At 42.4% G+C, this 26,335-nt stretch overlaps 2 protein-coding genes across 2 annotated transcripts in view; both read left to right on the forward strand.

The window, feature by feature from the left end:
- The first annotated feature begins 852 nt into the window (after nt 1-852).
- spint1b (serine peptidase inhibitor, Kunitz type 1 b) lies at nt 853-13,616 on the forward strand. The gene is made up of 10 exons (XM_084150741.1): nt 853-1,377; nt 2,065-2,222; nt 2,622-2,763; nt 6,414-6,584; nt 6,731-6,760; nt 7,378-7,509; nt 11,202-11,252; nt 11,546-11,716; nt 12,176-12,235; nt 13,354-13,616. The coding sequence occupies exons 1-10, from the start codon at nt 930-932 to the stop codon at nt 13,536-13,538; spliced, it is 1,548 nt and encodes a 515-aa protein (XP_084006867.1). The 5' UTR covers nt 853-929; the 3' UTR covers nt 13,539-13,616.
- A 5,045-nt stretch (nt 13,617-18,661) lies between these two features.
- Nucleotides 18,662-26,335, forward strand: part of LOC311108543 (pleckstrin homology domain-containing family G member 3) — a 112,790-nt gene continuing 105,116 nt past the window's right edge. The window contains exon 1 of the mRNA XM_084151189.1: nt 18,662-18,857. The gene's annotated coding sequence lies outside the window, so the exon portion shown is untranslated. The remainder of the gene's footprint in view (nt 18,858-26,335) is intronic.

A 26,335-nucleotide genomic window follows, 5' to 3' on the forward strand; every position in this document is an offset into this window, starting at 1 on the left:
GAAATAAATGTGCACGAAATAAATACATATGACCCATTATTTATTGACAAGAAAATGACAAATTATTGACAAATTACACATTATATATTGACAAGAGAGGAGGGATGTTGAAGTTATGAATTACAAAGGGCAGCCAGCCTGATGCGACAGAAGCAACAGTCCACCGAAACTCTACCGCCCACATCAACGTCAGTGCGTCGGGTGCAGCAGATCATTTCACTTCCTGGATTTCACAGGTATGACAAACCCATAGAGATAGATAGAGTATTCATTATGGACATAACCCCTTTTAGCATGGACATTCCCATTGAGGGAATCCACCATGCTTACGCCATTTTAAAGTAGTCAAAGTAGCCTAGTCAACTGGGTGGGGATTCCTATGGGTTGTAGCCTCAATGGCGCTGCACATGCGTTCACAGACGATATAAAAGCACAGATGAGTAAAGATGAGTCCTCCATATATCTCTATGGACACACCTGAGGATTTTGCTGAAGTTAAATTGTTGGCCTTTCTTGCGAATGGAAACACCCAACATAGCTGAGTGATTTAATCCCGTGAAGCACTCTCTTTACTTGGATTTTAAACAAGGAACGCAGAAAAGGATTTCAACAAATTGGCATATAGCCTTTCTTGTTTGTTTTCCTGCAAAATACAGAATTATTGCTATAACCCGTTTTGTCGGTCGACTATTGAACTCATTTCATGTCGCACGTTCTGTGTTGGGGAAATTAATAGAATATCGTTTTGTTTGAAATGAAATAAGACATTTAGTAGACTGAATGAGCGTTGAACCTTTGTCCAAATATTTTTTATAGGAGTAATTCACACGGAAACCGAGAGGAAACATAAAACAACACTCGACTGCATTTACCTTCTTTGTGTCGTAGGCTATTGCTCAGTAGGCTACGTCCTTCAAGTATCGGCGATAATGACTGCTCTGTGTACTGGGTCAATATTAGGATCTGCGCTGTTGCTCCTGTCAATAGTCTGCCAAGACAACGCACAGGTTACAAATGGAGAAGAATGCGCCAGGGATTTCATTGTGGGCAATGAAAACTTTGTGCTAGACACTGAAGACTCTGTCAAAACAGGAGCCAGATTCATCTCGTCTCCAACTGTAACCCAAGCTGAAGACTGTGTTGACTATTGTTGTAAAGACCCCAATTGCAACTTGGCTCTGATTGAGAATGGTGCAGAGAAAGGCTCGGTTACAACTTGCTTTCTGTTTAATTGCCTGTACAATAGAGAGTATGTCTGCAGGTTTGTGAACAAAGTGGGATTCACAAATTACATTTTGGACTCAGTCTATGAAGATTACCTGGGAGGACCTGAAAGCACCCGTGGTAAGATCAAGACTCGACTCACTCCAGTTACAGGTAGTAATTTATTTATAGTCTTGTAGGCCTACGGACCAGATTCCCAGATACATATCAATAACCATAATCCTGGACCAAGCATGTTTATTAAGGATTTAAATCGGCAATCAGGAGTTGAAACAATAACAAAGTACACTCCCTGCCACTGTTTCGCTAAAAAGCTGGAGAAATGGAGCCACTCTAAAATTCATAGACCGAGCTATGGATGCAAGGACTGACCATCCACGATATCAACATGATAGTTTGTATCATGTGTTGAGGCTATACAGTTTGTTTACTTTGGTTACAAACATTGGACTAATGGGGTACGACACTTAAACTAAGCTCATCAGGCATTTTTAAGTTATATTCTTCAAGAATCAATGCATCCATATCATTGATTTATATGTTCAAAAATAGATGTATCTATTGCAGATTGCCCCTTTTAAAGAGATGTTTCATCCAGTACTATAGGCTAATATGGAAACCAGCCCATTGTTACTAATTAGTAGATAATTACTAACCCCCACAACTTCAACGATATCCACCCCATCTCCTGCTTATGTCCTACAGTGATTTATTTTGTGTGTGTGTTGGGTACTGGGACAGGAAAAAATAAAAGAATATCTGTGCAAATGGACCAATAAAGCAACTATTATTACTATTGTTTTGATGGTAAGTCTTTTGCTGATTGGTATGGCTGCTCAGGTGATGAGGATAAGTTCCCCACGGCCAACGCAGGCCGGAACATTGTGGTCCAACCCAATGACAGGGTGACATTGAATGGCATTGAGAGCTGGGACGACAAAGGGATCACCAGCTACGAGTGGAGCCTTGTGGAGGGGAACAACACGGTGGTCATTAAGGTGAGGGCATCAACCACCATAGTCTCATCCTCATTGTAATAACGATACACTTTATTGTCCCAGAGGGGAAATAGACTTGGGCACAAAATGAGGACTATACATTACACACTCAACACATACTCTTCATCATCATCATCACCAAACCCTCCTTTTCTTCATTAGCCAATGTATAATCTATTGTTGTTATTCAGAACAGTGCTACATGTTTTAATGGTGTGGACTTGCTGCATGGTAAAAATCCAGGATAAATATGCACATTTGCCTTCAAAGTCTTTTGCGAGTTTAATAATCTGAATAAGCACACTGAACAAGCTAAAATGCTTGTTTTCATGAGACAGAGAGAAAGAGAGAGATATAAAAGGCCACAGTTGTATTTTTCTCTTAACCTTTTTCTTCCAGAAAACGGACCTGAAGGATCAGGTGATGCTGTTAAACCTGAAACCTGGGATGTACGTCTTCCAGCTAAAGGTTACCGACTCCAGCGCCCAGTCAGACACGGATCAGGTCTCGGTCCTCGTCCTCAGTCCAGAACAGTCTGAGGGTGAGTACTGAATTATGGGAAATGTCCATGTTAACGCTTTAAGGATGTGTTTCAAAGTCGTCAATAACCAGATTTCCATCCAACCTTTTTATGTCGGATAAAACATGTCACGACATGCCTGATGGATACAGAATATTTGTCGATAAACTTTCCAAATGTCGTTGAAATTGCTGCATGTTGTGTTTAATTGTTGTTCAGTATAAATGAATGTCATCCTTTGAACTACTCCTAGACAAACCTGGTCTTTGGTTTCCTGTAATCAGGCAGTTGACTAAGTATTTCCTCTACCCTGCACTATGATCGGTACCCCAGACATACACTTCATTTAATGTGTGTAAGCAAACGTTTACATGAAGGCAGGGCCTTATTTGGTTACTGGTTAACATGGGCCTGGGTTTTAGTTAAAGAAAAATTTATATTTTATTAATGCTTGAGCCAAACAACTTCGATACAGTACTTCAATTACAGTCAACATCATTAGGGGATCTCAATGGTTTGTGAATTAAACTGATTATTTTCGACCATTAACCATTTTTAAGTCGAGCGTGTAGCTTTAAAAACATGTGTTCTTGACACCCAACACAAGGAGATAACCATGTGACCACTCCCCTGCTAAGCTAGGATCAGAACAGGTCTAGCGTGATTCACAGTTGAGTCACATCAGCCAGTAACTTTATTGGCTGAGGCTCAGCCCTCCTTGAACATTCCACAGAATGTTGTGTTGCTGTTAGATATTTCTGGGAGTTTTGTAACATGAAATGGGGTACTTGTGTTACAAATAGGCAATATTTGTGTCATGGTAGAACAAAAAAAAAGATGGAAACTTGACTGAGTGCAGCAAAGGGGGAAGCCCCCAAAACAGAAGTGTAGAGTAGGCTTGTGCCAATAGATAGTAGAACCAACCACACAGTAGATGGCAGTAGATTTTTTTTTTCTTTTTTTTTTTTCCTCACTGTACTTCAAGTTCAGCTACAACTGCACTGTAGGAAGAGCCAAGATGGCCATGCAGGGGTTCCAGTGAAATAAAAGTCATAGCAACTACCACAACCTCTCCGGCCCTTCTTTAAATAATGTTTCCCTGTATTGGAGAGACTTCCTCCACATCTCGAGAGCTTGGGACTAGAAGGTTCTATCTGCAAAAAAAGATGATTCTGAGATAATTAGCTTTCATGTTCTGAACCCTCATTGGATTGAAGTGTCAGCAATTTTGATCTTGTGTTCTTTTGAACTTAACATGAATTGTGGTATTTAGAGTACTACACAGTATAGTTGGAGAACATTGAACAGAACAAGACCGTCAATAGAATCTTGTAGTCCCAAGCTCTCGATCTCATAAACGTAAGGAATTCTATTGAATATAGCAACCCACTCCAGCTTTGTCCTCAGATCAATGGCCCCTATCACCTTATCTGTGTACTCATGCTATATGAACAAAAAGTCATTTATACGTGTGTTATCACTGAGCGGTTTATCTGAGGTAAACAGGAACTCTTAATCGCTCACTGCTGATGCACTAAGCTGATGAGGGTCCATATCCTCTTTGAAATGTTGACTAACTGTAATTCCACACATTGTCATCTGGGTTGAGTTAATGGCACACACAGAAACATTTAGAAATGTTTTGCAAAGGCTAACGAAAATGTATGCTTCTTATTGGACAAGTCCAGGTAGTCCCTCCCTTTTTTCTTCTGTATGATGCCGAATGAATGCAACCTAGGTGCATGTGATTGGTTGGGCAAACGGTTGGTTGCTATTATAAGGTTGGATAGAATAGATCAATTCATTGTTGCGTTGATATCACTCCATCATACCTGTGCTGAGTGACCGATCCAACATGGTAACAAGTGGAAGTGCCAAAATCATTGCTGGATTAATTAATATTCAGGGTTCGAAGTTAGCCCCTATTCAAGTCAGTTTTGTTGAATGCCTTTGTGGGAATCAGAACAGTTCCCTTCCTAAGTACACCTACAGATCTGAAATGATTCAATGGGTATAAGCAATATGAACATTCCACCGAGCCTATCAAAAGGAAGGGTAAAACAATGACCTTCTTTAAGCCAATCCGATTCCTTCATGTTTACCAGAGTGCCTAGGGTTAGGGGCTAGGCCACTAGGGTTTAAAAGCTATTATGCCTGGCTTCTGTCACGTGCCTTGTCAGCTGTCACACCCTCCCCTTCAACCCTTTGTTGTGTCTAGTACACCCGTCCCACTCATGAGGCCCAGACAATGGTGTATGTCTTTATTGTGTGGCTGGAAGTGTACTCAGTGAGGTGAAGCTTTCAGATATACATATACAGTGGGGTCCGAAATGATTCACACCCTTGATAAAGATGAGCAATAATGACCTGTATAAAATACATTATTCAAATACTGGGCTATATTATATGTTCAGAAAAATTGGGAAATTATATTAATACAATTGCTCAGAGAAAGAGATTTTGTTTAACAGGTAATACTTTTTTTTCTCAAAGGTAGGGGTCAATTATTGACCCCCTTAAAGATTCTTATAAATAAAGTAGTCAAGCCTTTAGTATTTGGTCCCATATTCTGAGAAAGCAATGACTACATCAAGCTTGTCTTTCAGATTATTTTGTGCCCAATATAAATGAATGGTAAATAATGTATTGTGCCATTTTTGGAGTCACTTTTATCGTAAATAAGAATAGAATATGTTTCTAAACACTTCTACATTAATGTGGATGCTACCATGCTTACAGATAGTCCTGAATGAACCGTGAATAATGAAAGTTAGAGGGTCAAAGGTCATACCCCCAAGACATGCTAACATCCCCTGTTATTGGGAATGGGGAGAGGTTAGCATGTCTTGGGGGGTATGATCTTTGACCCTCTATCTGTTATCAAGGGTCTCAATAATTTTGGACACCACTGTATGCTCCATACGTTTCTATCTCAATGTTCTCTGGCAATGACTCTCCTGAACACACCCTTATTGACATTTCGCCATGAGCCTAAAGGGTGTGCATGGGCAAATGTAAGGATACAGTCATAAACTTCCTCCAATGGTGGCATTAGTGGCCTGTTGGCTGCAATAAGCATTTTATGGTTATGGGCTTAAAGGGTAGCACCAACACTGTGTATTGTAGATCTACAGTACAATGTTAAACTGTTTCGCTGCTCAGGTTGATGGACTTTTGATAAACAAGACTTTGTTGGCATGGTGAAGTGTGTTAAAGGGATAGTACACTGGGGGCGGCAGGTAGCTTAGTGGGTAAGAGCGTTGTGCCAGTAACCGAAAGGTCGCTGGTTCTAATCCCCGAGCCGACTAGGTGAAAAATCTGTCGATGTGCCCTTGAGCAAGGCACTTAACCCTAATTGCTCCTGTAAGTCGCTCTGGATAAGAGCGTCTGCTAAATGACTCAAATGTAAATGTAAAATACACATTGGCAAGATTTTCTACTTACCTTGGCTGTTGTCGATTGACTGAGGGCCTAGACAGTTTTGCATTATGGTAAAACTGAGGGAGCCATTGTCATGAATAGCTTATATAAATGGCATGTGCCATACATTAACATTACTGCCATGCTATGTAAAGCATAGATAATTTACCTATGTATCTCATGTAAAGTTGTACAAAAAAATCTAACCAATATTAACCCTCATAATCATCTCTGTCTGTCTGACTGCCCAGGTCATTGTCTTGTCCCCAAGAAGGTGGGTCATTGTCGAGGTGCCTTCCCCAGGTGGCACTACAATGGTGCGTCGGAGAAGTGCGAGGAGTTCACCTTCGGAGGCTGCAAGGGGAACCGCAACAATTACTTGTCTCTGCAGGAGTGCTCCGACGCCTGCCAAGGCGTGTCAGGTACAATGAGATGGAGCTGTCTGTCTGGCTCTCTCTGTTTGTCTCTGTCTGTGTCTGTCTGCAGCCGACTGACTGTGTGCCTGCCAGCTGTCTTTCATATTCTCTCTTGCAAGTTGAATAGATTGTCTCTCTTTTTCAACCTACAGCTGCTTCAGGAAGAAGAGTGCCTACTGAAGGTGAGTGTAATGTACAGTTGAAGTCGGAAGTTTACATACACTTAGGTTGGAGTCATTAACTTGTTTTTCAACCAGCTCTGTCAGGAGGAATGGGCCAAAATTCACCCAATTTATTGTGGGAAGCTTGTGGAAGGCTACCTGAAACGTTTGACCCAAGTTAAACAATTTAAAGGCAATGCTACCAAATACTAATTGAGTGTATGTAAACTTCTGACCCACTGGAAATGTGATGAAAGAAATAAAAGCTGAAATAAATCATTCTCTCTACTATTATTCTGACATTTCACATTATTTTAAGAATGTGGTGATCCTAACTGACCAAAAACAGGGAATTTTTACTAGGATTAAATGTCAGGAATTGTGAAACTTAGTTTAAATGTATTTGGCTAAGGTGATTGTAAACCTCCGACTTCAACTGTACATACTAATTTATGGGCACATAAACACTATCCACCACATAAACACTATCCACCACATAAACACTATCCACCACATAAACACTATCCACCACATAAACACTATCCACCACATAAACACTATCCACCACATAAACACTATCTACCACATAAACACTATCCACCATATCTCTGTTAAATATGTGTGTGTGTGTGGTTTAGGGGAGGTGTGTGGCTCCCACTGTAACTCTGGTCAGTTTACCTGTGCCAACGGCTGCTGTCTGGATGAAGTCCTGGAGTGTGACACGGTGACTCAGTGCAGCGACGGCTCTGACGAGGCGTCCTGCGACAAGCGTGAGTCCACACACAAACACACACACAGCAGTTCTTAACTTAACTAAATGACCCTCTTTTTTTTATTATTGTACTGTCTCAATGCACACTCACATGACTCTACACACTCACGCACACACTCACTTAAGTTGCTCACACACACATCATTAACACACATTTATACTGACTTTACACACAAACACACACACCCATATATGCTGCTGCTACTCTGTTTATCATACATCCTGATGCCTAGTAACCTTACCCTTCTACATATATACCTCTATCACTCCAGTATCCCTGCACATTGTAAATATTGCATTGGAACTGACCCTGTATATAGCTACTGACCCTGTATATAGCTACTGACCCTGGAACTGACCTGGTATATAGCTACTGACCCTGTATATAGCTACTGACCCTGGAACTGACCTGGTATATAGCTACTGACCCTGTATATAGCTACTGACCCTGGAACTGACCTGGTATATAGCTACTGACCCTGTATATAGCTACTGACCCTGGAACTGACCTGGTATATAGCTACTGACCCTGGATATAGCTACTGACCCTGGAAATGACCCTGTATATAGCCACTGACCCTGGAACTGTCCCTGTATATAGCTACTGACCCTGTATATAGCTACTGACCCTGGAACTGACCCTGTATATAGCTACTGACCCTGGAACTGACCCTGTATATAGCTACTGACCCTGTATATAGCTACTGACCCTGGAACTGACCCTGTATATAGCTACTGACCCTGGAACTGACCCTGTATATAGCTACTGACCCTGGAACTGACCCTGTATATAGCTACTGACCCTGGAACTGACCTGGTATATAGCTACTGACCCTGGAACTGTCCCTGTATATAGCTACTGACCCTGGATATAGCTACTGACCCTGGAACTGACCCTGTATATAGCTACTGACCTTGGAACTGACCCTGTATATAGCTACTGACCCTGGAACTGTCCCTGTATATAGCTACTGACCCTGGAACTGACCCTGTATATACAGTGGGGAAAAAAAGTATTTAGTCAGCCACCAATTGTGCAAGTTCTCCCACTTAAAAAGATGAGAGAGGCCTGTAATTTTCATCATAGGTACACGTCAACTATGACAGACAAATTCAGAAAAGAAAATCCAGAAAATCACATTGTAGGATTTTTTATGAATTTATTTGCAAATTATGGTGGAAAATAAGTATTTGGTCACCTACAAACAAGCAAGATTTCTGGCTCTCACAGACCTGTAACTTCTTCTTTAAGAGGCTCCTCTGTCCTCCACTCGTTACCTGTATTAATGGCACCTGTTTGAACTTGTTATCAGTATAAAAGACACCTGTCCACAACCTCAAACAGTCACACTCCAAACTCCACTATGGCCAAGACCAAAGAGCTGTCAAAGGACACCATAAACAAAATTGTAGACCTGAACCAGGCTGGGAAGACTGAATCTGCAATAGGTAAGCAGCTTGGTTTGAAGAAATCAACTGTGGGAGCAATTATTAGGAAATGGAAGACATACAAGACCACTGATAATCTCCCTCGATCTGGGGCTCCACGCAAGATCTCACCCCGTGGGGTCAAAATGATCACAAGAACGGTGAGCAAAAATCCCAGAACCACACGGGGGGACCTAGTGAATGACCTGCAGAGAGCTGGGACCAAAGTAACAAAGCCTACCACCAGTAACACACTACGCCGCCAGGGACTCAAATCCTGCACTGCCAGACGTGTCCCCCTGCTTGTCCAGGCCCATCTGAAGTTTGCTAGAGTGCATTTGGATGATCCAGAAGAGGATTGGGAGAATGTCATATGGTCAGATGAAACCAAAATAGAACTTTTTGGTAAAAACTCAACTCGTCGTGTTTGGAGGACAAAGAATGCTGAGTTGCATCCAAAGAACACCATACCTACTGTGAAGCATGGGGGTGGAAACATCATGCTTTGAGGCTGTTTTTCTGCAAAGGGACCAGGACGACTGATCCGTGTAAAGGAAAGAATGAATGGGGCCATGTATCGTGAGATTTTGAGTGAAAACCTCCTTCCATCAGCAAGGGCATTGAAGATGAAACGTGGCTGGGTCTTTCAGCATGACAATGATCCCAAACACACCGCCCGGGCAACGAAGGAGTGGCTTCGTAAGAAGCATTTCAAGGTCCTGGAGTGGCCTAGCCAGTCTCCAGATCTCAACCCCATAGAAAATCTTTGGAGGGAGTTGAAAGTCTGTGTTGCCCAGCGACAGCCCCAAAACATCACTGCTCTAGAGGAGATCTGCATGGAGGAATGGGCCAAAATACCAGCAACAGTGTGTGAAAACCTTGTGAAGACTTACAGAAAACGTTTGACCTGTGTCATTGTCAACAAAGGGTATATAACAAAGTATTGAGAAACTTTTGTTATTGACCAAATACTTATTTTCCACCATAATTTGCAAATAAATTCATTACAAATCCTACAATGTGATTTTCTGGAATTTTATTTCTCATTTTGTCTGTCATAGTTGACGTGTACCTATGATGAAAATTACAGGCCTCTCTCATCTTTTTAAGTGGGAGAACTTGCACAATTGGTGGTTGACTAAATACTTTTTTTCCCCACTGTAGCTACTGACCCTGGAACTGACCCTGTATATAGCTACTGACCCTGGAACTGACCCTGTATATAGCTACTGACCCTGGAACTGACCCTGTATATAGCTACTGACCCTGTATATAGCTACTGACCCTGGAACTGACCCTGGATATAGCTACTGACCCTGGAACTGACCTGGTATATAGCTACTGACCCTGGAACTGACCTGGTATATAGCTACTGACCCTGGAACTGACCCTGTATATAGCTACTGACCCTGGAACTGTCCCTGTATATAGCTACTGACCCTGGAACTGTCCCTGTATATAGCTACTGACCCTGGAACTGACCCTGTATATAGCTACTGACCCTGGAACTGACCCTGTATATAGCTACTGACCCTGGAACTGACCCTGTATATAGCTACTGACCCTGTATATAGCTACTGACCCTGGAACTGACCCTGTATATAGCTACTGACCCTGGAACTGACCCTGTATATAGCTACTGACCCGGGAACTGACCTGGTATATAGCTACTGACCCGGGAACTGACCTGGTATATAGCTACTGACCCTGGAACTGACCTGGTATATAGCTACTGACCCTGGATATAGCTACTGACCCTGGAACTGACCTGGTATATAGCTACTGACCCTGGATATAGCTACTGACCCTGTATATAGCTATTGACCCTGGAACTGACCGTGTATATAGCTACTGACCCTGGAACTGACCGTGTATATAGCTACTGACCCTGGAACTGACCGTGTATATAGCTTACTTACTTCTCAAGTGTTTTTGTTCTACCTTATGTTATTTTTAGTATTACATTGATATTGATTACTGCATTGTTGGGTTTAGAGTTTGGCAAGAAAGGCATTTCTCTGTACTTGTGCACGCGACATTAAAATGTGAAACTTATCAACTGCAATGAAAACAAGGAAGTCTGCTAGTCTCAAGTCACTTTACCTCACACACACATGCTCAAACCAGCTTAGTTTTAGACCATCCGAAAAAAGAGTGACTCTTAGAAGATTGCTGAGGCACACTTCATGAATACAACAGAAACTCCTAAACATAACCATGCTGTGTCTGTGCAGCAACATAACATGGTGCTTGTTTTGGCAGTGAACCAGACCTTCACTCGTCTCCTGAACATTAATGTGGACAAAAGTAGGGGTGAGTTGATTTGATTTTCACACCAAAGCTTACTATAGACCCTAATATACCCTTACCAAAGCAATACTGTTTATCCTACTACAGCCCTAATGCCCATACATTAATCCTAGCCCTAGATGCCTTACCCAATCCCAGTTCCCATTCTATAGACACAACCCAAGTATCCAGTCCCCTCAGTCCTGTAGTAGACAATACATTTATCACCTCTCTCTCTCTCTCTCTCTCTCTCTCTTTGTCTCTCTCTTTGTCTCTCTCTCTCTCTTTGTCTCTCTCTTTGTCTCTCTCTCTCTCAGCCCGCTGCACCGAGTCCCCCAGGACGGGGCCGTGCCGTGCCAGCCACTCCCACTGGTACTATGACCCGCTCAACAGGAAGTGCCATCGCTTCACCTACGGCGGATGTGACGGCAACGACAACAACTTTGACATTGAGGAGAGCTGCACTGAGACCTGCAAGGGCGTGACTGGTACAGAACTCTAGGCCTGTATTCAGTCTCAGAGTAGGAGTGCTGGACTAGGATCAGTTTTGCCGTTTAGATCATAATGATTAAGATTAGGAGGACCTGATGCTAGATCAACATCCTACATTGACACACTCTTTGAACAACTGAGCTACAGTTTAGGGCTGCGTTCAGCAAAATGTTATGGACTGTTCAGATGTTAGAATACAGAAATATATTATGTTCAACTGATCCGCTTCATTGACATGTAGAGTAAGGAATCATGTCAGCTCTATTTATGGCATTTCTATCTGCAACATTTAGTACTTTGCAGCTGTATTGTTCAAAGTAGTGCTATTTTGATCTACTGTATTTATTGCAGGTCTGTCTCCTTTAAGTCTATGTGGTCAAGCAAAAGTTTTCAAAGGCTTTGAGGTCAAGCAACATTGACCATTATTCTTAATGGCTGGATGTCTTTCTCTATAGAACATGATGTGTTTGCAAGGGGAATGTTTGAACGCTACGAGGTAGAGGAAACTGAGTCCGGTAAGAACCTGTCTATCTATACCTCCTCCAGGAGTTAGAACCTGTGTATCTATACCTCCTCCTAAACAGGAGTTAGAACCTGTCTATCTATACCTCCTCCTCCAGGAGTTAGAACCTGTGTATCTATACCTCCTCCTCCAGGACTTAGAACCTGTCTATCTATACCTCCTCCAGGACTTAGAACCTGTCTATCTATACCTCCTCCTCCAGGACTTAGAACCTGTGTATCTATACCTCCTCCTCCAGGACTTAGAACCTGTGTATCTATACCTCCTCCTCCAGGAGTTAGAACCTGTCTATCTATACCTCCTCCTAAACAGGAGTTAGAACCTGTCTATCTATACCTCCTCCTAAACAGGAGTTAGAACCTGTCTATCTATACCTCCTCCTAAACAGGAGTTAGAACCTGTCTATCTATACCTCCTCCTAAACAGGAGTTAGAACCTGTCTATCTATACCTCCTCCTAAACAGGAGTTAGAACCTGTCTATCTATACCTCCTCCTAAACAGGAGTTAGAACCTGTCTATCTATACCTCCTCCTAAACAGGAGTTAGAACCTGTCTATCTATACCCAGTGCTTGACTTGGGTGAGAGCTCACCGGAGCTGAGTACCGGCACCTCCAAATGTTCTACTGCTTGAGCTCCTGTTCCTCTTATAGAATATTAGCTCAAAGGTATAGTGGAGCTCCTGCACCTAAACATAAACAGTACTGGAAGCTATTTCAATCCAAGTCAAGCACTGGCTATCCCTCTTCCACTGTCATCTCTTGTTGCTGAAAGTTTCTCAGTCGGTGTCCTTAGTTATACTTTCTCAGCATTCTCTGCTGTACGTAGCCAGATTGTATTCCATACACAGTGGGGACATTTGGGCTACTTCCTCTGACCTCTGTTTAGTCACCTAAACCAGTGTTTCTCACAGGATTGCACATTTTTGTTACAGCCTAGCACCAATACATCTCATTCAATTATTGGCTTGATTAAAAGTTGAATCAGGTGTGTTAGTGGTGGTCTGGAACAAAAATGTGCAATCCTTTGAGAAACACTGGTTTAGACGATTTATCGGACTAAATGCTGGTCTAAACCTTAATCATTTGTCTGAATGCTTCTGTTTCTCCAGGCTCCATCGCTATAGCTATAGTGTTAGCGGTAGCCATCATGGCGGTGCTGGCTGTCCTGGGTTACTGCTTCCTGAAGATCAGGAAGGACCGTTCGCAGCACCAGCCCGTGGCCACCAATGTCCCCCATGTTGCCTTTGAAGACCGAGACACCCTGGTCTACAACACCACCACCAAGCCTGTCTGAACCAACAAGCACCTGCCTGGCTTTCAGGACCTTGGTATATTGTGTTCATGTGTATATACTGATCTAACCAGAGAAGGACCAGAGCAATACATACACATCTCCCACACAGGTCCAGAAACTCCAGATATAGTCAGTAAGTGAGCAATTTAAGCAACATTTCACTTGAACAGAGCTTTGCTTGGGCTCCTCCTTGGACAACCGGTTTTTGCTTTCAGAGAATTTACCATTAAGGAGTTGGTACATTAGCATGCTCTGTCGAAACCATTCTGCAGAGCTTGAGTGCACAAAAAGTATGAGACATGGGCACAAATCCAAATACTATGTATGTGTGGGCTTTTTTAAGTGTGTTTTTGTATGTAACACATTCTCAGGGGGAAAAAATCTTTGTTCTAGGTTTTTCTTACAGATTTTGTAAAGATGATTTTTTTTCTTTACCTTTTTATTTATAAAATGTGATTAGTCGCAAGGTTTGTGCTGGGTTTGCATTAGGCGTTGTTTTGTCATGAAAATGTATAAGGTAAACCACACCAGATTTAAATGTAGGTACCAATAAGTGCTCTATGTACGTTTTTACTTACTGAAATATTATTATTTTTAAGCTGTGTTTATGCACCAGTGTGTCTGTGTACTGAATTGTTATCATACTGTAATCGTTTCTTACTTTAAGTAACAACCAAGGCCTAGATCGTGCGGTAGGTGTCTTTTTTGAAAAAGTGTTCTATGTTTGTGTTTCATGTTTCCTTTAACCGTAATAAAACGTTAATTACATAATATAATGTTGTGGTGTTTCTATGTAATTTGTACAGGGCATTACATATTTTAGTTTATCCACTAGGTGGCGATATTGCACCAATGTAGCCTTGCATCATTTGTTAACTACAAATCAATAGACCAAACCACTACCCACTAGTATGTCAAATTCTACCGGTTTGATTTCGAAAGTAAGAATTGCATGCCTGTGGAATATGAGTAGCCTACATAGCTACATTGCTTGCTGAAGTCACATGTGGTCTTATAATTATAGTATATAGAGCATGGTTGGTCAATATCCTCAGAGGATATAGCCTGAAAGTACTCTCCCCTTCCACACATTTGGTTCTGAGCACCGAGATTAGAGTGAAAGCAATCCAAAATTGTTAATATAGAATTGAAATGGAATTGTATACAACACAATCACCCACTTGTTCTGAATAGGTAAACACAAAGTTTGGCATCCTCCCCAAGTTTCATAATCAAATGCATAACAAGCCTATACCCAAATTATATTTTGCCTTAATGATTGCTTTTGGCATAAGCTTGTGTATGCTTTCTCCTTCCAAGTGAATACTTTCCCCGAGCAATTTGAAGATTCCTGACAGGTCCTGACTTGCGTGGACCTGCCCTTAGTTTGTTTACCTCCAGAATAGGGTCACCTGTAGATGTTAGACTTCCTGCTTGGTAATGCAATCTGAGCTTGTTGCAATGCATAACACAAACCTGGATTTAAATGGAAAAGTTTGTCTTGTGTATACATTTTTGATTATGTATGTGGGCTTCCTACAGAGTGGTTTCACCAATTAGACCATTTAAAGCTGCAGACATCCGGTTAGAGTCAGATAGCCAGGCTCAGATATTTTTTCAACCTCCAAAATTGTTTTTATTAAAGAGCCACTGAACAAGCTGATTGGCAAGTGTATTTATTTTGCTCATTAGAAAAATTAGATATCAGTCTTGGTGTGTTTCCTGACTGATTCCGTGTTTGGTTAATGATGTTTGTCCCACATGAGACACTGTAGCCTATTTAGCAGATTTCACTTCCTCCAAATCCCCAGAATGAATCTAAGATAACTCAAGAAATCTGTAATTAATTTACAAAACATTGCAGAGAATGTTTTAGTTGTGCAATTTTATATTAACTAAGGTGTTTGGTGCACTATTTCTCAAGTTAAAAAGATGCACGACATATCTTCTGTAAACAAAGTCGGGCTGCTGGGCAGGTCTGTGTCACTGTCTATGCCAGTGATTCTCAACTGGGGAGGACGTTAAAGGGTCACGGGTACTTGTGAAAGAATATATATAATATATATACACACACAGTTGAAGTCTGAAGTTTACATACACCTTAGCCAAATACATTTAAACTCAGTTTTTCACAATTCCTGACATTTAATCATAGTAAAGATTCCCTGTCTTATGTCAGTTAGGATCACCACTATTTTTAGAATGTGAAATTTTCAGAATAATAGTAGAGAATGATTTTTTCAGCTTTTATTTATTTAGTCACATTCCCAGTGGGTCAAAAGTTTACATACACTCAATTAGTATTTGGTAGCATTGCCTTTAAATTGTTTAACTTGGGTCAAAAACATGTGGGTAGCCTTCCACAAGCTTCCCACAATAAGTTGGGTGAATTTTGGCCCATTCCTCCAGACAGAGCTGGTGTAACTGAGTCAGGTTTGTAGGCCTCATGCTCGCACACGCTTTTTCAGTTCTGCCCACAAATTCTGTACAGGATTGAGGTCAGGGCTTTGTGATGGCCACTCCAATACCTTGACTTTGTTGTCCTTAAGCCATTTTGCCACAACTTTGGAAGTATGCTTGGGGTCATTGTCCATTTGGAAGACCCATTTGCGACCAAGCTTTAACTTCCTGACTGATGTCTTGAGATGTTGCTTCAATATATCCACCAAATTTTCCTTCCTCGTGATGCCATCTATTTTGGGAAGTGCACCAGTCCCTCCTGCAGCAAAGCACCCCCACAGCATGATGCTGCCACCCCCGTGCTTCACGGTTGGGATGGTTTTCTTCAGCTTGCAAGCACCCCCTTTTTCCTCCAAACATAACGATGGTCATTATGGCCAAACAGTTCTGTTTTTGTTTTATCAGACCAGAGGACTTTTGTCCAAAAAGTACGATCTTTGTCCCCATGTGCAGTTGCGAACCGTAGTCTGGCTTTTTTATGGCGGTTTTGGAGCAGTGGCTTCTTCCTTGCTGAGCGGCCTTTCAGGTTATGTCGATATAGGACTCGTTTTACTGTGGATATGGATACTTTTGTACCTGTTTCCTCCAGCATCTTCACAAGGTCCTTTGGTGTTGTTCTGGGTTTGATTTGCACTTTTCGCACCAAAGTACGTTCATCTCTAGGAGGCAGATTTTCCCATGATGTCAAGCAAAGAGGCACTGAGTTTGAAGGTAGGCCTTGAAATACATCCACAGGTACACCTCCAATTGACTCAAATGATGTCAATTAGCCTATCAGAAGCTTCTAAAGCCATGACATCATTTTCTGGAATTTCCCAAGCTGTTTAAAGGCACAGTCAACTTAGTGTATGTAAACTTCTGATTCACTAGAATTGTGATACCGTGAATTATAAGTGAAATAATCTGTAAACAATTGTTGGAAAAAATACTTGTATCATGCACAATGTACATGTCCTAACCGACTTGCCAAAACTATAGTTTGTTAACAAGAAATTTGTGGAGTGGTTGAAAAAAACGAGATTGAATGACTCCAACCTTAGTGTATGTAAACTTCCGACTTCAACTGTATATATACAGCTCTGGAAAAAATTAAGAGACCACTGCAAATTTTTCTTAAATCAGCATCTCTACATGTATGACAGCCATTCCATTCCAGTGTCTGTTGAATTCCAACACAGGCACACCTCATTCTACTGAATTAGGTACTGATTAGGTGATCACCTGAACCAAATCTTATTTAACGAGGAAAAGTATAAAAACCACTGCTGTGGTCATCACTATCCTCTTGCAATAGGACCAGCTGGATGGTGAAAACAGTGCTAATAATACCTCAAAAGTAATATTAATCAAAAAATAACTATTGACCATGCCAAAAGAGTTGAAAAGGAAAGTTTTGAGTGAGGAAAAGAAGGGTTCAATTCTGGCTTTACTGGCAGAGGGATACAGTGAGCGTCAGGTTGCTTCCATCAACCAGCCTTGCAACAGAAACTGTTTGAGATGGTTGAGAGATACCATAGATAGTATCCTTCACCTTCCTGGAAAAGACAGACTAAGGGCCGCAGTCGATTCTCTCTCCCTCCAAAGTATGCACTTACTCCCTTCCATGGGTTTAAAACGAGTAGATGGGTCTGCTAAACAAGCTGTGGGTGAGGATTAGTGGAAACTGGCTCAACACCATTCTTACACCAGTTCAATGCTTTTAAATCCCTCAGGGGGAGGGAATGACTGCACGATTCAAGGAGAAGGGCAGGGAAAATTCAGCACTCAGCTGGCAGGTTATGTGTAGGCGTGCACGTCAGACAGGCATTTGTATTTTTGGTAGGAGGCAGAGGGTGTGCCTATCTGAAGCAAGGTTCTCACGTCTTGTACCAACAGGCTGTGTGCGTCAATGGATGAGTTTTGTGCCCACGCTTTAACGCAGGCTATTTCTCACAGCTATTTGTCTGACATTGCGGTGCTGTTATCATAGATTGTCTATGGTTTTTATACTGGTGGAGCGGAGATAGATTCTCAATAGAGATAGTAGGAGTCCTTGCAGGTGTAACATTTCCAATACAGTGTTCGATTTTATTCTCACACGTTTGATAGTGATCGATATCCTATAAAATGTAATGTGGCATGACACCATCTTGCTTTTATAGATTATATGTGAGATAAACAAGCGGGATTACAAGAGAAACAAGCAACAAAAATGGGGTCAGATGTTGGTCCATTTATTTAGATATTTTTTTGGCTCCATTCACCATCTCGTTGATTGAAGGGTACATGACATGTCAGTTGTCACACCTAAGTAGCCTACACATTCAATAAACATGACAATCTTCGCATATTTTGGGACTGAGACAATATGAACACTAGCCTACAGTTTTGCTTGTCACGCCAGCCCACTTTTTAAAAAATGCCTCGTACATCTCAGGCAATGGATGACTTCCTGTTGACGCATATTTTAAATGTCATTATGCCGTGGAGAATCGTGGGGCATTTTAATACAATGCTAGTTGTTAAACATAAACAAAATCACTATAGATAACTGGGTTTTCTTTACTTGCATCATCTTTTTGATGCAGACAAAAACAGTTTATATATATATTTTTAAACAAGTTCTACGAGGGATGCATGGGAAAGGGGGCGGCGTTCACCAGTCGGTGAAATTCATGAAAACCAGTGTAGCGACAGAATCCAACACTACTGTAGGCCTACATCGTCTTGTCAAGGCGCAGTCAAACTCCTCGGAATTATAAGAACGTTTTCAACTTTTAGGGTCATTGGACAGTTGTCAAATAATATTGTGAATGTAACCGCAACATTGTCGTGCCACAAGGAGTTCTCAGTAAAGTTTTAGAAACTTTCAGCACTGCGGTAAGTTGCAACAGTTTCTTTTAAGCCCTTTCAATCGATGAGATGTGAAAGGTTACAGCTGAGACAGTATGATGATGTGTCGGAAATGTGCCTTTCGTTCATGTCGGTTGGAAAAAAATGCTGATTCTTTAGAAAAGTTATATATTTCTGTCGACATTGAGGAGAAACAGCCTAATGTCGTGTTAGTAGTTGTACATGAGCAAACTGGCTACATAACGCAAATAATATTCAAATCTGTGGTCATCATCAGCAGACAGCACATAAAGACTGCTGTTGAACAAAGGCTTTATGGTAACATTGTAACCCACTTAAAAGTAACACGTTCAGATGCCTGAGATAAAGCAGCTTTCATAGTTCTGAAACATTTTGGTAAAGTTGTTTTAGTGTTGATGGTGTATGGTTGTGAAGAGTATTTCAATGATCCAATGTTGCACCGCTTGCATAAAGCCTAATCACTGACAAGACTTGTCATACTGTGAATACAAAAGGGATAGGACTACCTGCCGTCCACTTGTAGGCTAACGGTTAGAGCGTTGGTTTCTAGCTCAAATCCCTGAGCTGACTAGGTAAAAATAAATCTGTCAATCTATCCATGAGCAGGGCACTTAACCCTAGTCACCATCAATAATGGCTGATCCCATGCCGTGACCCCACTCTCAGGGGGAGTGGGATATGCAAAAAATTATCACATTTCCATTTCACCTCACTTTTACAGATGACACACTTGTACATATGTGGAACAGGACAAATATATAAATGTCTTTATCATAAGATGCAACGTGTTACGAGCAGGGTCTGAACCCTAGACCCATTGGAGAAATCATCATCTTAACCGTAGCCTAGACCGGGGGGGGGGGGGGCAGGCATTCTGTCTTCAATGGAGGGCCGCTCTGAAAATTGGCCAGACTGTCAAGCTTTAATTTCAGTGATTATTAGCGAGCTGGACATTTCTACACAGTTTCGATTTGGTTGTAAACATTTTAAAGTATATTGAGTTCGTTTTCCCCTCAACCCCCCCCCCCAAAATAAAACATTTATTTGTATTTATTTTTACTAAAACCACCCTCCGGCCCACAGGCAGTATGTTTAACGTGTTTGATCCCTGGCCTTGAGGGAATCCTCTCTTGGACCGATGTTGACACTGATCTTGAGGTTGCAGACAGGGCTACATCACGAAACTGTGAGCCGTACTCACGTACGCATCTAAGTGCAATCAATCCTGACTACTGGACAAATGTCTCAATAGGAATAGTTAATTTCTTAGCAAAAGAAAAATCACATTTTCAACGGTTTTCTGCCATACGTCCATATAGTATTTCTCTTGCACTAGCCTACATTTTCAGCCTCCGATTACGCCAAGGTAAGTTATTGAATACATAATTGCCTGCACCTCTAGTATGTGCGTAATTGTAGAGTCAACCCCTCAATTTGTCCATTTATATCAGCTGATTGTATTACAACAGCCTGTGGGATAATTGCACTGTTGACCTAGAGATGGATTTGCCCCACTCTTTTCTAAACACCACTAAGCCTGGTACTGCACCTGAGCATGGCCACCAGAAAAAACTATGAGATCACATGCTGCCCAGTGCCCATTTGTGAAACCACACTGGCCACAAGGCACAGATTTTTGCATCTTTCTTGGAATCAAATAAAATACATTTTTATTTGCCACATGCGCCGAATACAACAGGTGTAGACATTACCGTGAAATGCTTACTTACAGCCCTTAATCAACAATGCATTTATTTCTTAATAAAAAAGTAAAATAAAACAACAACAACAAAAAAGTGTTGAGAAAAAAGAGCAGAAGTTAAATAAAATAACAGTAGGGAGGCTATATACAGGGGGGTACCGGTGCAGAGTCAATGTGCGGGGGCACCGGCTAGTTGAGGTAATATGTACATGTGGATAGAGTTAAAGTGACTATGCATAAATAATTAACAGAGTAGCAGCAGCGTAAAAAGATGGGGTGGGGGTGGAAATAGTCCGGGTAGCCATGATTAGCTGTTCAGGAGTCTAATGGCTTGGGGGTAGAAGCTGTTGAGAAGCCTTTTGGACCTAGACTTGGCGCTCCGGTACCGCTTGCCGTGCGGTAGCAGAGAGAACAGTCTATGACTAGGGTGGCTGGAGTCTTTGACAATTTTGAGGGCCATCCTCTGACACCGCCTGGTATAGAGGTCCTGGATGGCAGGAAGCTTGGCCCCAGTGATGTACTGGGCCGTACGCACTACCCTCTGTAGTGCCTTGCGGTCGGAGGCCGAAGAGTTGCCATACCAGGCGGTGATGCAACCAGTCAGGATGCTCTCGATGGTGCAGCTGTATAACTTTTTGAGGATCTGAGGACCCATGCCAAATCTTTTTAGTCTCCTGAGGGGGAATAGGCTTTGTTGTGCCTTCTTCACGACTGTCTTGGTGTGTTTGGACCATGATAGTTTGTTGGTGATGTGGACACCAAGGAACTTGAAGCTCTCAACCTGTTCCACTACAGCCCCATCAATGAGAATGGGGGCGTGCTCAGTCCTCTTTTTTTTCCCTGTAGTCCACAATCTTCTCCTTTGTCTTGGTCACGTTGAGGGAGAGGTTGTTATCCTGGCACCACACGGCCAGGTCTCTGACCTCCTCCCTATAGGCTGTCTCATCGTTGTCGGTGATCAGGCCTACCACTGTTGTGTCGTCGGCAAACTTAATGATGGTGTTGGAGTCGTGCCTGGCCATGCAGTCATCTGTGAACAGGGAGTACAGGAGGGGACTGAGCACGCACCCCTGATGGGCCCCCGTGTTGAGGATCAGCGTGGCAGATGTGTTGTTACCTACCCTTACCACCTGGGGGCGGCCCGTCAGGAAGTCCAGGATCCAGTTGCAGAGGGAGGTGTTTAGTCCCAGGATCCTTAGCTTAGTGATGACCTTTGAGGGCACTATGGTGTTGAACGCTGAGCTGTAGTCAATGAATAGCATTCTCACGTAGGTGTTCCTCTTGTCCAGGTGGGAAAGGGCAGTGTGGAGTGCAATAGAGATTGCATGATCTGTTGGGGCGGTATGCAAATTGGAGTGGGTCTAGGGTTTCTGGGATAATGGTGTTGATGTGAGCCATGACCAGCCTTTCAAAGCACTTCATGGCTACAGACGTCAGTGCTACGGGTCAGTAGTCATTTAAGCAGGTTATCTTAGTGTCCTTGGGCATGGGGACTATGGTGGTCTGCTTGAAACATGTTGGTATTACAGACTCAGTCAGGGACATGTTGAAAATGTCGGTGAAGACACTTGCCAGTTGGTCAGCACATGCTCGGAGTACACATCCTGGTAATCCGTCTGGCCCTGCGATCAGTAATGCGTTGTCGATAGTTCAGTGTCTGGCATCTCTTTCTGAATGTGTTTTGATGGGCCAAATGCCTTGCATTCCTTAGGTTAATGCTCTTTCAGACGACAGCCTGCAGACATATTAGAGACCGCTGCATTTGTTGTGCATTTTCTATTCCTTTCACACTGAGAAGGATTCTACAGTTCATAACCAAGGATCATCTTCCTGACACCTCCAGTGTCAAGCCTCAGTCACCTTCTGCATTATCGTCAATATTCATATCTTTCTTGCATAGCTACGCAGTGCTTGGGAATAGGGTTGGGCGGTATCCAGATTTTCATACCGTTTCTGTAACATAACGAGATATACGGTAATACCAGAAGTGCACACAAGGGGCACTATTAAAAAAGAAAATATATTTTTACACACAAAACAATTTAGGCAACAGGGATCTTGGTCCAGGAGAGAATTGAATGTCTCTGCTGTAACCAAGAAGCTTGATCTTGACGTCTAGCCACTTAGCTAGCAAGTTAGCAAACCAAATGCATAGCTGGAGCCCTGAGCTTTATTTAGTTGATGCATCTTAGATTTCTTATAGTTATACTTAGTTTAAAGCAGTGGCGTAGCACGCCGATATATCGCCCAAGCCTGCCTGTGAATATCTTTGTGGATCAATGAAACATAGCAACCTATCTCATCACAAACTTCATTATCAGTCTCTTGTTCAACTGCAACAACATTGTGGTTGATTTTTGGCCTTTGGACACTGTCACCACTGAGCAGATAGATGTTTGCTGTTGTGCATTGAGAACATGTCAAATGTTAAGGGATACATTTTTTTTTAAGTCAACGCGTCATTGCAAGATACGTTGAATCAATGGCCTAAGTTAGAAGCAATGTTCCCATGGAAATAATAATAATACAGTCCTTGCCAACACAAATACGGTTGCCAGCAGGCTAGTCACTCTTTCCACTGCCACACTGGGCAACACGCATATGACAGAGAATAACTGAGGTCACGGTATCTGTCTTTATTCAGATGGAGAGACTTCCATCAACATTAAATATGTGGAACGATACATGGAAATGCTGGAGGAATCATTTACAGATAAAGGAAAACCGCACTGCAAAATGTTGGCACTTTATCAGAGGTGTTAACCCTTCCTCCCGTAAGCGGTTCTAAGTACACTTGTCCTTAAAATACAGCACAAACGTTCTAAGTTAAACCTCAATGCAGTTTTCCCTTGTATCTGTGATTGATTTAATTCAGTCTCATAATGTTATAATACAGTGCCTTCGGAAAGTATTCAGACCCCTTGACTTTGTCCACATTTTGTTACATTACAGCCTTATTCTAAAATGGATTAAAAAAAAAGAAATAATCCTAATTAATCAACACAATACCCCATAATGATAAAGCGAAAACGGGTTTCTAGAATGTTTTTCAAATATATACAACATAAAAGACAGAAATACCTTTATATACGTAAGTATTCAAACCCTTTGCTATGAGATTCGAAATTGAGCTCAGGTTCGTCCTGTTTCCATTGATCATCCTTGATGTTTCTACAACTTGATTGGAGTTTACCTGTGGTAAAATCAAATGATTGGACATAATTTGGAAAGGCACACACCTGTCTATATAAGGTCCCACAGTTGACAGTGCATGTCAGAGCAAAAACCAAGCCATGAGGTTGAAGGAATTGTCCGTAGAGCTCTGAGACAGGATTGTGTCGAGGCACAGATCTGTCGAAGGGTACCAAAACATTTCTGCAGCATTGAAGGTCCCCAAGAAGTCAGTGGTCTCCATCATTTTTACATGGAAGAAGTTTGGAACCACCAAGACTCTTCCTAGAGCTGGCCGCCTTGCCAAACTGAGCTATTGGGGAGAAGGGCCTTGGTCAGGGAGGTGACCAAGGACCCGATGGTCACTCTGACAGAGCTCCAGAGTTCCTCTGTGGAGATGGGAGAACCTTCCAGATGGACAACCATCTCTGCAGCACTCCACCAATCAGGCCTTTATGGTAGAGTGGCCAGACAGAAGCCACTTCTCAGTAAAAGGCACATGATAGCCGGCTTGGAGTTTGCCAAATGGCACCTAAAGACTCTCAGACCATGAGAAACAAGATTCTCTGGTCTGATGAAACCAAGATTGAACTCTTTGGCCTGAATGCCAAGCATCACGTCTGGCGGAAACCTGGCACCATCCCTACGGTGAAGCGTGGTGGTGGTGGCAGCATGATGCTGTGGGGATGTTTTACAGCAGCAAGGACTGGGAGAGTAGTCAGGATCAAGGGAAAGATGAACGGAGCAAAGTACAGAGAGATCCTTGATGAAAACCTGCTCCAGAGCGCTCAGGACCTCAGATTGAGACAACAACCCTAAGCACACAGCCAAGTCTCTGAATGTCCTTGAGTGGCCCAGCCAGAGCCCGGACTTGAACCCGATCGAACATCTCTGGAGAGACTTGGAAATAGCTGTGCAGCGACGCTTCCCATCCAACCTGACAGAGCTTGAGAAGATCTGAAGAGAAGAATGGGAGAAACTGCCCAAATAAAGGTGTGCCAAGCTTGTAGCGTCATACCCAAGAAGACTCTAGGCTATAATCGCTGCCAAAGGTGCTTCAACAAAGTACTGAGTAAAGGGTCTGAATACTTACTTAAATGTCATATTTCAGTTTTTCTTCTTTTTATGACTTTGCAAAATTGTCTAAACCTGTTTTTACTTTGTCATTATGGGGTATTGTGTGTAGATTTGATGAGGGAGGGGAAAAAAACACAATTTGATCCATTTTAGAATAAGGCTGTAACGTAACAAAATGTGGAATAAGTCAAGGGGTCGGAATACTTTCCGAATGCACTGTATATATAATATACTATAAGCTTGTCCTCTCCCCATCCTCAATCATCCATCAGGCCCTCCTGCTGGGACTAGCATTGTGAAGCCAGTTCTGAGTGATGGAACATGTGGAAAGTATTAAACAATGGGTCCCATGTGTAAGGGCTAAGCAGTGTCAAGGGAGGTGCAGTGGCAGACACACCCAGTTCCTCTCTGGGATGACGGAGTCTGGCCTGTGGCTCGCGACGCTGGGGTGCCAAGTGACTCTCGCCATTTTTCTGATCCCAGACAGATAAAGGCCACCCCGTGGGAAAATAAACCATTGACTCATATTTCATTTTTTGTGCTATGTAGGCCTACAAAGAAGGGAACCCCATGTTCCTCAAGACATTTGTGTCCTATAGCCTATAGCTGAGATCTGGTTGATCGGCGGCAGCGTCTTGAATCAGGTGCAGCTGGCCGGAGAAAGAAGGCGTGTTTGACACTTGCTGCGATTGCCTCCCGCTGAATTTCTGCCGCCATCAACATGTGGCAAAGGTCTGTGACGGAAATATGAAAACAGTGCGGTACAGTGTGTCAACAGTCTGTCATTCATTAGACAACTGAGTCATGTGGTATAGTTTTACAGTCTTTGTTTGGAACATAATGCTCAGTCAATATGCCATCGCTATTCATGTCTCTGGGACCTTCGGTCTGTACATAATACTGTTTGGCTAGTACTACCCTGAACAAATGTACAATGTCCTCAGTAATGGTCTACTGACTGTAAGTCGCTCTGGATAAGAGCGTCTGCTAAATGACGTAAATGTAGATGTAATGTAAGCCTAACCGAACAGCTATGGCTGTAGTTTGCTCTCGAACCTTATACCCTGGCATGCTTACAATGACCTATGCTGTTGCCATGATGACAGGTAAATTGTCAAACAACTTGAGGAAAAGTCAAGCTTACTGCTTAGGTTCTTTATAGTGTGTGTTGCTAACCCTACAACCGCGAAGGGCTCATACACAAATTAAAGATGGAGATTAGGAAACCCTGCTCTAACAAGGACAGTCAATGGTGGTGGTGCAGGAAGCATACTTCATTTGTGGAAGGAGGAGGGCTTTGAAATGTTCTACTGGGCCCAGTCCACATGCCATGAATTCTCCATTTTACTAGTCTGCCTGCGGTCCAATTCAGCTTTCACACTATGGACTGGGGATGGACGGCTGTATGAATACACTCACCAGGAAGAGTCTGCTTTATGTACACAGTAACCCAACTGATGCTCTAATCAAAAGGGATGAGCATCATGAGTATTTTCCATCTGTAGTCATTAACAGTATGGTGTACACACTGTAC

This window comes from Coregonus lavaretus (genome assembly GCF_964263955.1).
Source record: "Coregonus lavaretus genome assembly, chromosome: 33".
Lineage (NCBI taxonomy): Eukaryota > Metazoa > Chordata > Actinopteri > Salmoniformes > Salmonidae > Coregonus > Coregonus lavaretus.